The 15,073-nt window shown below is 34.9% G+C and overlaps 1 protein-coding gene across 2 annotated transcripts in view; it reads left to right on the plus strand.

Moving 5' to 3' along the window:
• NHLRC2 (NHL repeat containing 2) overlaps positions 1–15,073 on the plus strand; it is a 57,016-nt gene that overhangs the window by 26,151 nt on the left and 15,792 nt on the right. For both annotated transcript variants that reach the window (XM_036899102.2, XM_036899103.2), the window contains 2 exons: positions 2,219–2,348; positions 12,787–12,886. In XM_036899102.2, the coding sequence (XP_036754997.2) occupies positions 2,219–2,348; positions 12,787–12,886 (230 nt within the window). The remainder of the gene's footprint in view (positions 1–2,218; positions 2,349–12,786; positions 12,887–15,073) is intronic.

Below are 15,073 nucleotides of genomic sequence, written 5' to 3' on the forward strand. Positions count from 1 at the left end.
CTGCTATCAAGACTTATTTACTATAACTACCCTAATCAGGATGGCATGGTACTTTCATAGGTATTGTAGGTCAATAAAAAAGAATTAAGTGCCTAGAAATAACCTAATCCCTATATGCAGTCACTTGATTTTCCAAAAAGCATCAAAACAATAAAATTTCAACAAATTGTGCTAGAACAACTAGATGTCCATACAGGGTAAAAAGAAACATGATCCCTACCTCACATACCATATACAAACATCAATTCAAGACGCACCACTGACCTAAATGTAAATGCTTAAACCATAAAGATTTTAGAAGAAAACATAGGATATCTTTGTGACTTGTACATAGGCAAAGTTTTCTCAAAGACTGTACACAGAAACAATCCTAAAAGAGAAAAACAAATTTGAATTTATCAAAATTTAAAAACTTCTCATTACAGTTTACTCTTAAGAAAATGAAAACAAGCCACAGGCTGTCAGAAAATTGCTACCAAAATTCACAAAACATATGTATGAAGGGATTATTGCTATGCATGAAAATATAAAGGTTCCTATAGCTAAAAAAGACAACCCAATAAAAAATGGTCAAAAGATGTGAAAAGACATTTTTCAAAAGAATATACAATGACCACAAGCACATAAAAAAGTAATCAACATCATGAGTTAAAAAATATGTATACATTAAAACCATAATGTAATATCACTATACATTTATTATAATGGTTAAAAATAGAATGACAAAGCCAAGGATATGGAGCAATTGGAACTCATACATTGTTGGTGGGACTATAAAATATAATAGACTGCTATGGAAAACTTGGCATTTTTTTATCAGACTAATTATGTATACCCTTTAACATAGCAGTTATAGTCCTGTTCATACCCTAAAAGAGTGAAAACAGATGTCCACAGAAAGGCTTATTCAAGAATATTGATAGCAACTCTGTTTAAAGTCCCCAAACTGGAAATAGCCCAGGGGTCCATCATTAGGTAAATCTAAGTGAACTGTGATACATACCTAGGATGGAATACTGCTCAGCAATAAAAAGGAACAAGCCGTTGTTATACAGTAAATCTCAGAAGCATGTTAAATTAAAAAAGCCTCACACACAAGAGGCCATACTTAGATTCCATTTACCTGAAGTCCTACAATAAATACATAATCTAAGATAAAGAAACAATAGCATTTGCTTCCGGAGGCAGGAATGCCTGGAAAGAGGCATAAGGGAACTTTCTGGAGTGAAGGTAACATTCTATATCTTTATGTAAGTTGGGTGGGGGCTATACAGCTTTACACATTTTTGATAAACAAATAATACACAAGATTTGTATTATTTGTATGTCATTATTAAGTGTTACCTCAAAAAAAATTCTGATAAAATATGGAATTCCAGTTAATGATAAGCATGCTGAGATATTTAGGAACAGTGTAGTGATATTTACAATTTACTTTGAAATGCATCAAAAAGTATAAATGGATTGACGTATTAATCACTGGATAAGATACATGATAAATCAAGTGAAATATTTTGTTAGTAAGTGGTAAGTATATGGATTTGCGGCAATATTCTTTCAACTTTCCCGTGTGTTTGAAACTTCATGGTAAAATATAGGGGAAGGGTCTCAGGAGATGAAATCAGAGCATCTGTTTTCAATAGAGTGCATGCATGAGTGGTTCAGGTTATGAAGCAGAGGCAGGACCGTGCACAGCTAGAACTGCCTGGTTTCAAATCCCAACTTACTAGCTGTGAGATCTTCAGAAAATTACTTAATGATCTTTGCCTCAGTTTCATCTAAAATCATCAAAATCATAGTCATAGGGTTATTTTGAGGATGAATGGATGGGTGACTTGTGAGTCAGTGTCGAGCACATATAAAACTCTAGTTGTCAGATACCAGCCAAGCATAATTGAAATACATAATTTAATTTTAAGAAACATGCATTTTTTTCTAGATTTTGCTTTAAAATTTCAAATTTCACTTTCTACATATTTTATAGTTGAGATGGTAGAGGATGATGGGGGCGAGGGTGGGGGTAAGAGGAACGTGGGAAACAAAAAGGACCGAGTTTGTGCATTTTAATAATAAGCTCAGCCTATACTTGATTAGCCTCTTTTTTTAAGAGTATTTGTGTTCCAGATATTTTCTGTGTGCTATTGTTGGAAATCTCCATGTACCAAAAGAAAAAACCAAACTAACATGCATTGCATAAGACATGCATTAATTTCTATAGATTGACCTGGAAGCCAAGATGGTGAGCACTGTAGCTGGCATTGGAATTCAAGGTACAGATAAAGAAGGTGGAGCTAAGGGAGAACATCAGCCCATTAGTTCTCCTTGGGATGTAGTTTTTGGAACATCAGGTATGTAAACTTTTAATATTAAATATCTGTGTATTTTTTTAATAAACGCAAGATTTAAAAAATATTTTGGAGACATTGATTTGGAATAATTATATTGCTAGTTATTTTATTCTTTTGTATCTATGTCTTGGGATTTGATAATTGGGTAAAAACAAAGCCAGCAGTAACACATACAAGATAGAGAATATATTATTACATATAACATTACATATTTTATATACAAGGTAGAATATATATTGCCTTACTGTTAAAGAATTTTATCTTAGCTGCAGCTTCCAATTAATGTAGTTCTGAATATTCTTAAATTGGAAGGAGTATGGTTTCAAAAGTTCAGGAAGACTGTTCATGAACTTACCAATTTAACAACATCCTATTTATTTACTCTAGTTTGAAAAAAAGCAAGAAATGTCTGCTTTTTTTAGGTTATTAAAGTTTGTATTGAAATACAACTTCTTTTAAGTAACTTTACTGAATTATGCAGATGTTGATAATAAGATTTATGTTATCTTTACAGTCAGACTAAAAGATAATCCCGGGCAGTAGTGCTCTTCTTTTTCTTGGTCTAATGGTACCGAGATGGTTATCTACATGTGTAAAACCGAAGTAATGAATAAAGAAAATTACTAGAATACATTGAAAGTGGGATTGGGGACTAAATGGTTTGTATAGTCTTAATATATTTGTAGAGTGAATAAGCACCAGTTTAGTTGAATGGCTTTATATTTGAGATAATTCTCCATTATTATACTAATTTGGTTATAATTCAAAGACATCAGTTTTCTTCCACTGCAATTAACTTTCATAAAGCTTTTACTATTTATAAAATAATAATGAACTTCTGGTACTCCCTTCACTTAACTATATATAATTTAGGTATTTTGTGTAAATTATCTTTAAGAATTCCATTTTTTGGAACTCTGTGTCCTAATAAGCATGAGGTGTTTTAGTGGTTCACATGGGAGAAGGGTTTGGGAAGACAGGGAGCAGTGCATCCCAGGTGCAGTTAATAAGGGGATGTATTATATGTAGAGAATTTAAAAACAGCAGTAAAACCAAATACAACTCAGTCTTCCTTTTTATCACTGTGCACCAGCAATTCTAAATAATTTCAAGGTTAAAAATACTGATCCCTGCCTCCCTGCCTTTGGTCCACCACTGGGATATTTGAACATAAATCTTCTAGATGGAAAAATAGTCTGAAACATATCTATCAGTAAAATTGCCAATCTGGATAAGAACTGTTACTTTGGTATGCTGTTAAAGCCTCTCAAGAAAAAAAACAATTCTGCCCTTAGTATGTAAGCTCTCAGTGATTTAAAGCTAATAGTTCATAACAGCAATTCAGATATTGATATTTACATTTTGCAACTTACAGCCTGTATTTACTGTATCTGTTAGTGATTGCCACAATAATGGTTCAGAAGGAACCATCCAAAACATACAAACCTAAATCTGTGTTTTCACTCACATATGGCATTGGGGTTCAACTGATCAAGACCAAGCCTGGGCTTTGTTCCAGCCTGTTCCTTGAGTCCAGATCTGCTCCATTTGTTTCTCATACTCCTTGGGCAAGTAGCTGTCTGAGGCATATTCTTTTGGCAAAAGAGAAGCCCAGTTACACATATTTTAAGCTTTTGTTCATGTCATATCTGCTTACCTACTGTTATCAAAGCAAGTCGTATAACTAAGCTCAGAGTTACAGGGCAGGGATGTGCAGTTTATCTACAGTGAGGCCATGGTAAGGGTATTGATGTATAAGATTATTAAGAGGAATGAATAAACGGGACCAGTAATTCAATCTTATCACATATACCAGAGTTTACATTGCTTTAAAACAGAAAGTACATTACTGGATGTTTTACTAAGTTGGTTTATTTAATGGCCAAGGGGTACTGAAATATTTTTCTGGTCTACAAATTTTTAACCATACTTTCCAGCATGGAATTTCTGGTTGTTTATCTCATATTGAAAATGCACCCAAATTGCTTTTCAAGGAAAATCTTGTCTCTGTTGACAAGTACAACCTTCAGCTTCCAGTTGGAGTGATATACTATCTGAGACTCGTGTCTTTATTAACCTCAGTTTTCAGTACAAAAGTGAGTCTTACCTCAGCTCAACAGATCATTAAAAGCATATGACTTTGCATTTCACTTACAACTTAAAATATCTTCACTTCAGGTACTTGGCAAGAGGAATAATCTTTAGTGTACCTAAATTTAACACCTTACAAAATGCTAGCTAAGAGAAAATGGTTTTCAAGCACTGCATGAAGGACTGCGCTAGTCCAAGAGTATTTAACCTTGAGTTACATACCCAAGGCATTCATGGTTAGGCTTTATGAAGTACTTCAACTTCCCAGAAACTCTATGTAAAGATTTGGGGGAATTGTACAGATTCTCATCAGAATTTCAAAGTGGTATGTTGCCCAAAGCATTTTAAGAGCCACTGCTTTAAATTACTCTAAAATCTAAAGCTGGATTGATGTATATTGTCAGATTATGGGGAAACTGGATCATAGAATATTTGTTCTCCTTACAATTGTTTTTACTAAACTATATTTTGACATCATGCCATTCATTAAAAGATAGGTCAACACATAAACATATCACATTCATTTATATTTATATGTGCTTCATATTATGTATTCATCAAAACACAGCCCTGTGGGACTTGTTACTATTTTTACTATAAGAATTTGCTGGGGTAGTTTCAGTTATTACCTTATAAATAACCTCTCTGATAATCTACTGGAGAAATTTTTTTATGGTGTCTGTTTTATAGATAATTATACTTTTTCCCAAGTATTAAGTCAGTTTTTAAGCTCCTAGGTAACTTAAAGATCATAACTGATTTTTGTTTACATTGTTGCACTGATTGCTAGGAAAACTTAGAGACAAACTTATTTTTAGCAAAGTGTAATAGAAACATAACACTCATTTTTTAATATTAGTATGGCTGCTGTCTTTCTTTTCTACCCTATTTACCTATTGCTTCAGTTTTCTTACTCATTTTAAATTTATCTATCTTATTAAGGTTTATTTATTTGTAAGCTACCTGAATCCTTTGTGAAATAAAAATAGAAGTAAATAAATACAGAATGCTGAAGTTATTAGCTGTGATAATCCATATAAAAAAAAATCTGTTAAATCTGGGGATCATAAAACTAAAAATGCTTTAATGTAAGAACTATAAAAGTACCTTTTTTTAAGCCAGTCATTTGATGTAAAACCAAAGCCTTTTTTTCAAGTGGCCCCAACAGTTTTGCACCACTCAAAATATATTGTTTTGGTTTCCTTGAAGTGTGTAAGAATTTTTAAACCCCTATGAAGAAATCTGAGGGCTGAAATTATTTTAACTTACTCTTTACAATTTCTTTCCACACAATTTCATTCAACAACAGTTTGACTTTAGCTACTTGCCTTTATTAAATCTTTCCAAAGTTCAACTTCTTTTTTCATAGAAGCAACCTCCTTTTTTCGCTTTCATATTGAATTATGTACATTTAGATTATGTAAAGGTTCAACTGGTTTAAACAGATGGGGCATTAAATGCAACCTGAAGAGGATTGTGCCTCAGAAAAGTAGTTCTTATAAGCACCTAAGTTTTTAATACTTTAAAAACTTTATAGAATATTCCTGAAATTGATATTGTAATATCAATATTAGAATAGATAGTGTAATATCTTCACACATTGGGATGTTCTACAGTGCAAATAATGGATCATGGCTACATGTAGCAGCATGGCCAAGTATCAGAAGGAGTCTGTTGAATGAAGAAAGCAAGTTACAGAAGAGACCTACAGTGTGAAAGAAACCATCCTTAGAAAGTTCAGTAGCAAGCAAACTGAATTATACATTAAGAGAAATTAAAAAGTAAAAGAAGAAAATGAAAACATCCATTTTTAGACTGATGGTTCCTTCTGGAAAGAGAAGGGGTTATGATCATAGAGGAATGCACAAGGTTTTCAGATAATCTCTTTCTTTTAGCTAGATGGTATGCACATGGATGTCTAGTTTTATGTAAATTTTGTATATAACATGTATCCATTTGTATGCATATATAATTAAAAATTAAACCTTAAAAAGAATCTTAAACAGAATAGATTAGGTAAAGAGAAAGAAAATAACAAGGATAAATTCTCAGTTAAATATATACCTACCAAGAGACCCAGTTAATAAATAACATCAAGGGGAGAGTAGGGAAGGGACTTGAAATACCTCTAATTGTCTTAATTATATATGCAATATATAAATGCATATGTTTTTCTTAAATAATGCCTGAATATTTAACCTTATGATGCCATTAAAGTGAGAAAAGCACAATAACTAACAAAGTGGGTTCAACAAAAATGATTTTCACCTGTTTGTTTTTTATTATCACTGTAAATATGGTCAGAACTTCATAATGCACTGAAAATAATTACTAACTACAATAAATTCATTTTTCAGAGCAGAAACTTTGCCATATTTCTAAAATGTGTATCAGCACTGTGCTGACTGCACTCATGCCAGACAATAACCTGAGACTTTTTTTTATCATAAAGGCCCAAATCCTTGCTAGTCTCTAAGTACTTTATACTCTACCTGATTTAGAATCATTTATAGAAAGGATAATGTGCGCAAATCCTATCAACCTTCCATGGCTCTTTAATCAGCTTTTTCCCTAGATAGAAGTTTAGCTGTTCTTATACAACCTTTAATGATTAAAATCCAACTATTTAGTGTGCTAGTCTAAATATCTACAATGTTGGTATTTCTGTGCTTAGGTAATAGGCTTTTCTGACTTCCATTAATATGCTATAAAATACCATAAAAAAAGTATCCTCTAAAGATAATAAGATTTACAGATTTTTTTGAGGAATAACTATGCAATGTGACTAGTATGTTTTTGGTTTGTTAAAATAAAAACAGTTATATTATTTTTATATCTAAAATATGAGAACATTCTTACACTCTTATGTAAGAAGATTCTTATACTATCTTACTATGTTGACTAGGTGTTTATAAAGTTGTTTTTTTTTTTAGCCAGATTAATGAGGTATACTTTACAGAAAGTAACATTCACCTTTATTAGTTACAAGTACTACGTGTTTTGACAGACATATACAGTCTTATAACCATTACTACAATCAAGATATAGAATATTTTTTTCACCTCAAAAAGTTCTTTCTTGACCCTTTGTCCAGTCCCTCCCACCACCTCCACCACCTACTCCAGATCTATTTTTTGTTCCTCAGTATAGTCTTTTATGTCTGGCTTCTTTCATTTAGAATAATGCTTTTGAGATTTATCCCTGTTGTTGCATGTATCAGTAGCTGGTTCTTTTTTATTGTTGAATAGTATTCCATTATATGGCTGTACCACAATTTCTTTATTAATTCTGTGAGAGATATTTCAGATCTCTACTTTATGACAGTTATGATTAAAGTCTATAAAAATTTGTGTACAGGCTTTATGTGGACATACCTATTTCTTTGGGCAAATGTTTAGAAATGAAATTTATGGGTCATATGATGAATGTACATTTAATTTTATAAGAAACTGACAAAACTTTCCAAAGTGGCTGTTTTCTTAGAGTCCCAAATGTCCTTCTGGAATAATATTGCTTCTGCCTTAACAACTTCCTTTAATGTTTCTTGTACCACATTATCTGCTGACAGTGATTTCTCTTGGCCACCTTTTTCTGTGGGGAGGGGTGCAGGAGGAATATGAAAAAGGACTTAGCCTTCAGTTTTGAAAGATATGTTCACTCCATCTATGAATCTGGATTGATTTTTTTCTTTGATACTTTAAAGATATCATTCCATTGTTTTATAACTTACATAGTTTTGTTTTACTGATTCCTTTGATATATAGGTGCTTCTTCTCTGGTTGCCTTCAAGATGTTCTTTTTGGTTTTCAGCAGTTTGACTGATACATTGAATCTGTGGTTTAATGTGCTTCATTATTTGTGAAAAATAATCACCCATCATCTTTTTCTGCCTCTTTCTCTTCTTTCTAAGATTTCAGTTACTCATTTGTTAGACTCTGATATTACATCCAAATCTTAAGATATTATGTTCTTTTTATTTCACCCTTTCTCTTTGTGTTTCAATTTGGATAATTTGTATTGATTTATCTTAGGGCCATTGATTGTTTCCTCAACTGTGCTAGTTAACTGATGAGCCTCTGAAGGACTTTTCCATCTCTGATGAGGATTCTTTTTTATATAGCATTTGCATTTTGCTATTTCTTATAGATTACATCTATCTGCTGAAATTTGTTATCTGTTTGGTATATTGGCTACCTTTTTCTGTAGATTCTTTAACGTAGTAAGCATCATCCTTACAAAGTCTGTCATATAGAGCCAAATTTCAGGTCATCTCTGAGTCTGTTTCTAATTGATTACTTTGTCTGAAAATGGGTTTTGTTTTTTGGATTCTTTTTCTTTTTCTTTTTTACTTCACGTGTGTCTTCTCATTTTTTATTATGTTCCAGTCATCTAGAACTACAGAGGATGATGAGATAAATAGTATTTAAGCTATTATTATGGGAATTTGAATCAATTTAATTAGAACCTAGCCTGGGTCTGAGTTTTATCATTGCGGTGATTACTGTCTGCTTGCATAGCCCTTGGATTCCTCTAGCAGTGGGCTGCTGTCATCTTTTGGTGTTGCCTTAGAATGGGGGTCTCGATTCTCATATTAGTACTCCACCCCTGCAGAGCTCAGCCCCAGTGGTTTTCACTGTAAAGTCCTGAAGCTCCCCAGTGGGTAGGTCATTGCTCTCTTATTCCGTACTAGGTTGCATAGGGCTAAAGGGGTGTTCTCTGTTGTTCTGGTCAGCCTCAGGCTTAGGGAGGCTGTGTCCGCCTGGGCCTCCATGAAAGGAGGTGGGGAGCTTTTTCATTGTTCCTGTTCCTTCTCTCTCTGGCAGCCACACTCTGGTTTGCGTGTGTGTATGGTGTTGAAGAGTTTCCTGCTTTTCCTCCAGCAGTGGGATACCTCTGTTAGTGTCAGTATGGGGTCTTTGGCCACAGACTGTTCCCTGCCCCTCCCACACAGAGAGAGAGATTTCTTCTTCTACCCTTCCTTCAGCTGTAATGGGTCTCTTCCCATGCCATGGGGGCCATGGGCTTTGCTGCTTTTTCCTAATGGCTTAAGGCTTGACTTCACAGGAGGCTTAGAGACTGTGTAGAAAACACTTTACACTTTTGGACACTTTTACAGTTGCTATTTAGACAGTTCTAGCCGGTGGGATCTATTTTTAATCATAGTTGCTTAAAATAACAATTTTTAAAAGCTGGGTGTCAGGTAATTTTCTTTTCACTTTTGTATTTCATTTGTTGATTTTATTCCTGTTTTCTGAAACTACTTCATTAATCCTTAATGGTAATTATGAGGTGTTTGGCCTTTAAAAATACACTCCAAACCTTCTTAGCTTTTGGCATTGTCCTTTTTTAATTTTGAATCTGTGACTGTTGAAAGTCAGTGATACTAAGTGCACTGTTAATTTAAAATTGAAATGTTCATGATTGCTACATTCTTGTTAGAAGGAGCAAAGCTAATAACCATACTTGTTGATGTACTTATGTGCTTTAGATTTCAAAATCCAGGATGAACAGTATGAGTTATTAATAGGTTGATAGACGTTATAAGTGCCAGACTTTTTCTTTAATCCTCATTTGTAAGAACTACTTTTCAGCCCTCAGTGAAATGATCAGGCAGGGTAAAAACTTGAGAGGCCTTTAGCATGGTAATTATGAGCATGGATTCTGGAACCAGACCACTCGGGTTCTAATTAGTTTCATACCTTAGTAGTTGTATGACTTTGGGAAAATTATTTAGCCTCTTTTGCCTTAATTTCCTCATCTAAATTGACAATACTAATAGCACCTACCTCAATTGCTTGTGACAGTTACAAGAATGAATATGTGTTAAAGCACTTAAAACAGTGCCTGGCACATAGTACCTTGGAAATGTTTACTGTAAGATAGAGTGTGATCATAAAAGTCACAGAGATGTTCATAAGCTGAACCAAACCAAAGATGGAAAGACAAGGGACTGGAAAAAAATACTTGAAAGAGATCATTCAGCCATAGGCTGTTCAGTGGCTGCGGGGAGGAAAGGGGAAAAGGAGTGGACCTAGCCAGACGTCCCAGAGGAGAGCCGTGGTTACACTTGGTCACATGCCTAATTCTGATCATGCGTGAAGATGTACGTGGGTCTCTGGAGGCAGAGCTGAGGTCCTAGGGCAGAGGCAGGAAGAAGAGAGTGCACCACGCCAGTGCTTGGCCGGAAGAGCACAGGCCCGCCCCTGTACCTCCTGCATCCTGGTCAGGGCACTACTGATCTGGCGCCAGACTCACTAATGGATGAGTATTCCAGGTTCAGCTGGGTGCATTTCAACAAATTATTTAACCTTTTTCAGTTTGAGTTTTTTTATAAAATGGAGATGATAATAAGACTTCCTAAGGTTGTTAATTACAGGACATAATCCATGTTAAGTGCTATTAGTTCATTGCCTTAAACACAGGAAGTGTTCTGGATGGTTATCATTTCACACACACCCCCATCATCATAATCATTCCAAAACACCTGAATCCTGACATGTCTGTTTCTACACTCTTTCTCATTCCTCAGGCTTCGAAAGGAAATAACTACACAAAGACCAAGGCCAAAGAAATACTCACACTTCATTCCTATGAAGAGTTGGCCCTGATGTGGTAGACCATAGTTGACTAGGCTGGCCTCTTGGGAGAACTAGATAATGGAGGTCTGATTTGGTCTTTCACTTAGATACATACCGACACAGCTCTCCTTTGGCAGGTAGAGGCTTTAAAAGTATGTCATCTTCTAATAATTAGAGTTTTATTTCTAATCTTGAAGCTTTTTGCTTTTCTTGCGGTACAAATTAGGGCCTTCATGTGATGCTAATAAAAGTGTTGATAGCAGAAACCCTTGTCTCATGTCTGTCGTCAGGGAGACTGTGTCAGTCAGCTCGGGCAGCCGTGACACAGTACCACAGGCTGGGTGGCTTAAACAACAGAAATTTATTTTCTCACAGTTCTGGAGGGTAGAAGTGCAAGGTCAAGGGACCAAAATGATTGGTTTCTGGTGAGAGCTCTTCTGGTTTATAGACAGTCACCTTTGTACTTTGTTCTCACATGGCAGGGGCAAAATAAAGTAATTATGAAAAGCTCTTATCTAATTTTAAGGTGATTAAGCAGAGACTGAGGCCCCAGAATATATGGATGCCATTGTCACTTCTCATACAATTTACATTTATAAAAATATTTGACAATGAAAAGTTATGTCGAAATAAACTGCGTTCTTTAGATTTCATAGGGTAGCAATTAACACAAAGAGGCAACATGTAAAGTAGATTTTTCTGTTGAACTGCCTTGGTTCAGACTCCAGTTCCTCCATTTATTCTGTGATCCTGGCAAGTTACTGAACCGCTCAGCCTCAGTGTCTACATTTGTAAAGAAGGGCCTAATAATACCACCTGTCTCCTGGGGTTTTAGAAAATTTAAGTGTACAGTGCTTAGCACATAGCAAGCACAATTTATTGAGGACTATCATCATTATTTTTGTTGTTAAATTGAAATACACTTGAAGGTAGAAAAATTTCTTCTGGACACAAACTACTTGAAGTTCAAAAAAATACAAATAAAATAGCATTACCAAGATATTTCTTTTAGCATTGTTTGACTAAATTATTTTGGTTGAAATGTCTCCATTACATGTAAAAGTAGCATCACAATACAGCTTAGATTAAAATAATTAAATACTGTAACAATAGAATTAACTTAGGAAAGAGAGCCTTGTCACATTATAAATTATAACTTCAGTCTAAAAAGGTAGAAAACTATTGCAGTAAAGAGCTGTATTTAATATATTGTGATCTTAAATCTTTGCATGCCAACTATATCCTTTCGAAAAAGTTTTACAACAGATTTTTAAATAGCAATTGTAATATGTGTCGAGGTCTAAAAGCTAAAACTATGGCAGAATTATATATATTTTTAAACTGTTAAAAGAGTTCTTTCCTGAGAGGGTGGTCAAAGAACTTGTTACGAAAGCCTATGATTTAGGTGATTGTTGCTAGATATTTGACTGGCAGAGTTTCCTTGGAGAGTTTGTGTCAACCCACTTCTATCAGATAAAATAAGACATCAAATATTTTAAAATATTGTGCCCAGACATGCAGAGGGACATGTTGCTATTTAGAATACTTTGGATTTCTGTGAATTCACAGGTAAATTGCTAAAGAAGTGAACTTTAGAAGTTTAAACAAGGAAAATTGAAAAACTTCCCAAACCAACTTAAAATATTGCAAATATTTTTTCTTTGTCTATTGGATGATTCATAAACGTATTGCTGTTCAGATTTCTGAAGCATTGCAATGTTTGTATTAGCCAAATACATACATCATAATTACTGTTTATTTTTGTAAAGGTTCAGAGGTCCAAAGAGACGACATCCTGTGGATAGCCATGGCAGGGACTCATCAGATATGGGCACTCCTGTTGGACTGTGGCAGACTACCAAAGAAAAAGTAAATGGCAGCACCTCTCTTTGGGTAAACTGTGTGATGAGAGTTCACAGAATTCCCTTTCCCAACGTCACCATCCTCCCCATACTCACTGTGCTAGTCAGGGTATGCTGGGCTATCCCATCATAACAAGCAGCCCAGATCCTTGGTGGCTGAAGACAAGGTTTGTTCTTGCTCCTCACATAGGTTGCCTGGGGAGCACACCTCTGCCACCAGGCTGATGAAGCAGCCCCCGTCTGGAGCTTTGCCAGTCCTCCTGGTAGAGAGAGGGGGTGAGTCAGTGGCTGCTCAAGCTTCTCCTCAGAAGTGACACGCATCACTTCCACCTATTTCATCAGCTGAAGTAGGAGCCTGGGAAGAGCAATCCTACCAAGCTCCAGAAAGAGAACTGGAACTATTTAGTGGGGACTCACCTTTTAACACGTACTTTAAATATTTGAGTTCTGCATAGCCGAGTGGTTAATAGCTCAGGTTTTGTAGTCAGGACTAAGATTGAATCCTGGCTTAGCTGCTTATCTTTGTGAGCTTAGGAGAACCACTTTAATTTTCTGAGCCTCAGCTTCCTTATTTATGTCCACCTCATACACTGGTTTTGAGAATTAATATGTATGAATTGCTTAGTCTAGTGCCTGGCATATACAGATGTGGGTAGCTTTGCTGTCACTATTGCGGATCTGAAGATGAAAAAGTAGTGTCTCTACAGTTTATGTCTTTTCTATGGAGCGTTTTCTCCCTAACACCCCAGGCAGAGCTGACCGTACTCTTCTCTGTGACCACACTATACTCGTATGTAGTTATGTTACTGCACTGATAAAGTTGCTTCTGTCTCCCCCCAGTCCCTCCCTCCTTTCCTTCTTCCCCCTTTTTCTCTCTCTCCCCTTCTGTTTTTGGTTGCACTTACTTGGTTATATAACTGTAAGCTCCTATTAGATTACCTCTTAACGAGCCTTTCTCTCTCATTTTATGTCCCCTATGCCTAACCCTGTATCTGATACATAATAGGAGCTCGGTAAGGATTTGCAGAATAAATAAATTAGTGAAAGTCACAGATCTTAAAGACTGTCAGATCACCAGAGAAAGTAAATGTCAGTCATCTCAGTTAACCTTGATCAGTAGAAAGAAGGTTATACAGATATTCCAAGATATCAGGTATTCTGGATACTATGTATTTGGGTGTGTGTTGCTTTGTATGGTGTTTTAAACATTTAATCATGTATGATATAGATTTATATGATATATTTATATAATATATATATTTTATATGATATATACTACATATATATATATACATACATATAGTACTGTAGGAAACTCCTTTTTAAAACTGTTAAGATTCCTTGCAGTAATTACCTTTTGACATATATGTCCTACGTATGAGTTACACATGTATTTCTCTATTTTTATGAGTTCCTTTAATAAGTGGCCATGTTTTATACATTCTGTATCCCTTTGCCTCCACTAATTAGCATGGGGCACATGCCAACCATTAAGTGATTGATGATCATTTTAGACTTTGCATGTTGTGCCGGTTTGGAAGTGATATATATATATATATATATATATATACACACACACATATATATGTATATCTATATCTACATATCTAGTCTCTTTTTTGCATCCTAAGTCAACTTATTCCCTTTCCTCAACACAAGTCACCACTTATGTCCTCTTTACAATCCCTCTGGCATAAACTTAGAAACCAAGATGTAAGACTTTCTCTGCATTAAAGGAATCATTGCAATAGTCCTTTAAATACAAACTTCCCTAGTGTATATAAGAAATTAATTTGTACAACCGATTAAAGCAGCATAATCATCCTGCTTCACTTTCTTTAAATGGGTACTGTTTGACCTGGCTGTCTTTCAGAAATGATTAATTCCTTTTACTGGTCTCTACTCATATACCTGAAAACAAACATTTTTAAGGAAAATTTAAGCTTTAAACTATCAAGAACAAGATAGTCTTCTAAACTCCCTTTCAAAACCTAATACTGCATGAAGCTAAGAAATGGTCCAGAAGTTAAGGTAGGATCCAGATGTACCTACCTCTGACCATTTGCAAAAAAAAAAAAAACAACTATCCCTTCAATGATATGATCATTATTCTTGTGAATCTTATAATTCGAACCTTGTCAGAGGTTTCCCATCTGGCCACTGAGAATAGTTTCAATTTTGTGTATGTCAAAAA

Source organism: Manis pentadactyla, chromosome 8, assembly GCF_030020395.1.
Source record: "Manis pentadactyla isolate mManPen7 chromosome 8, mManPen7.hap1, whole genome shotgun sequence".
Classification (NCBI taxonomy): domain Eukaryota; kingdom Metazoa; phylum Chordata; class Mammalia; order Pholidota; family Manidae; genus Manis; species Manis pentadactyla.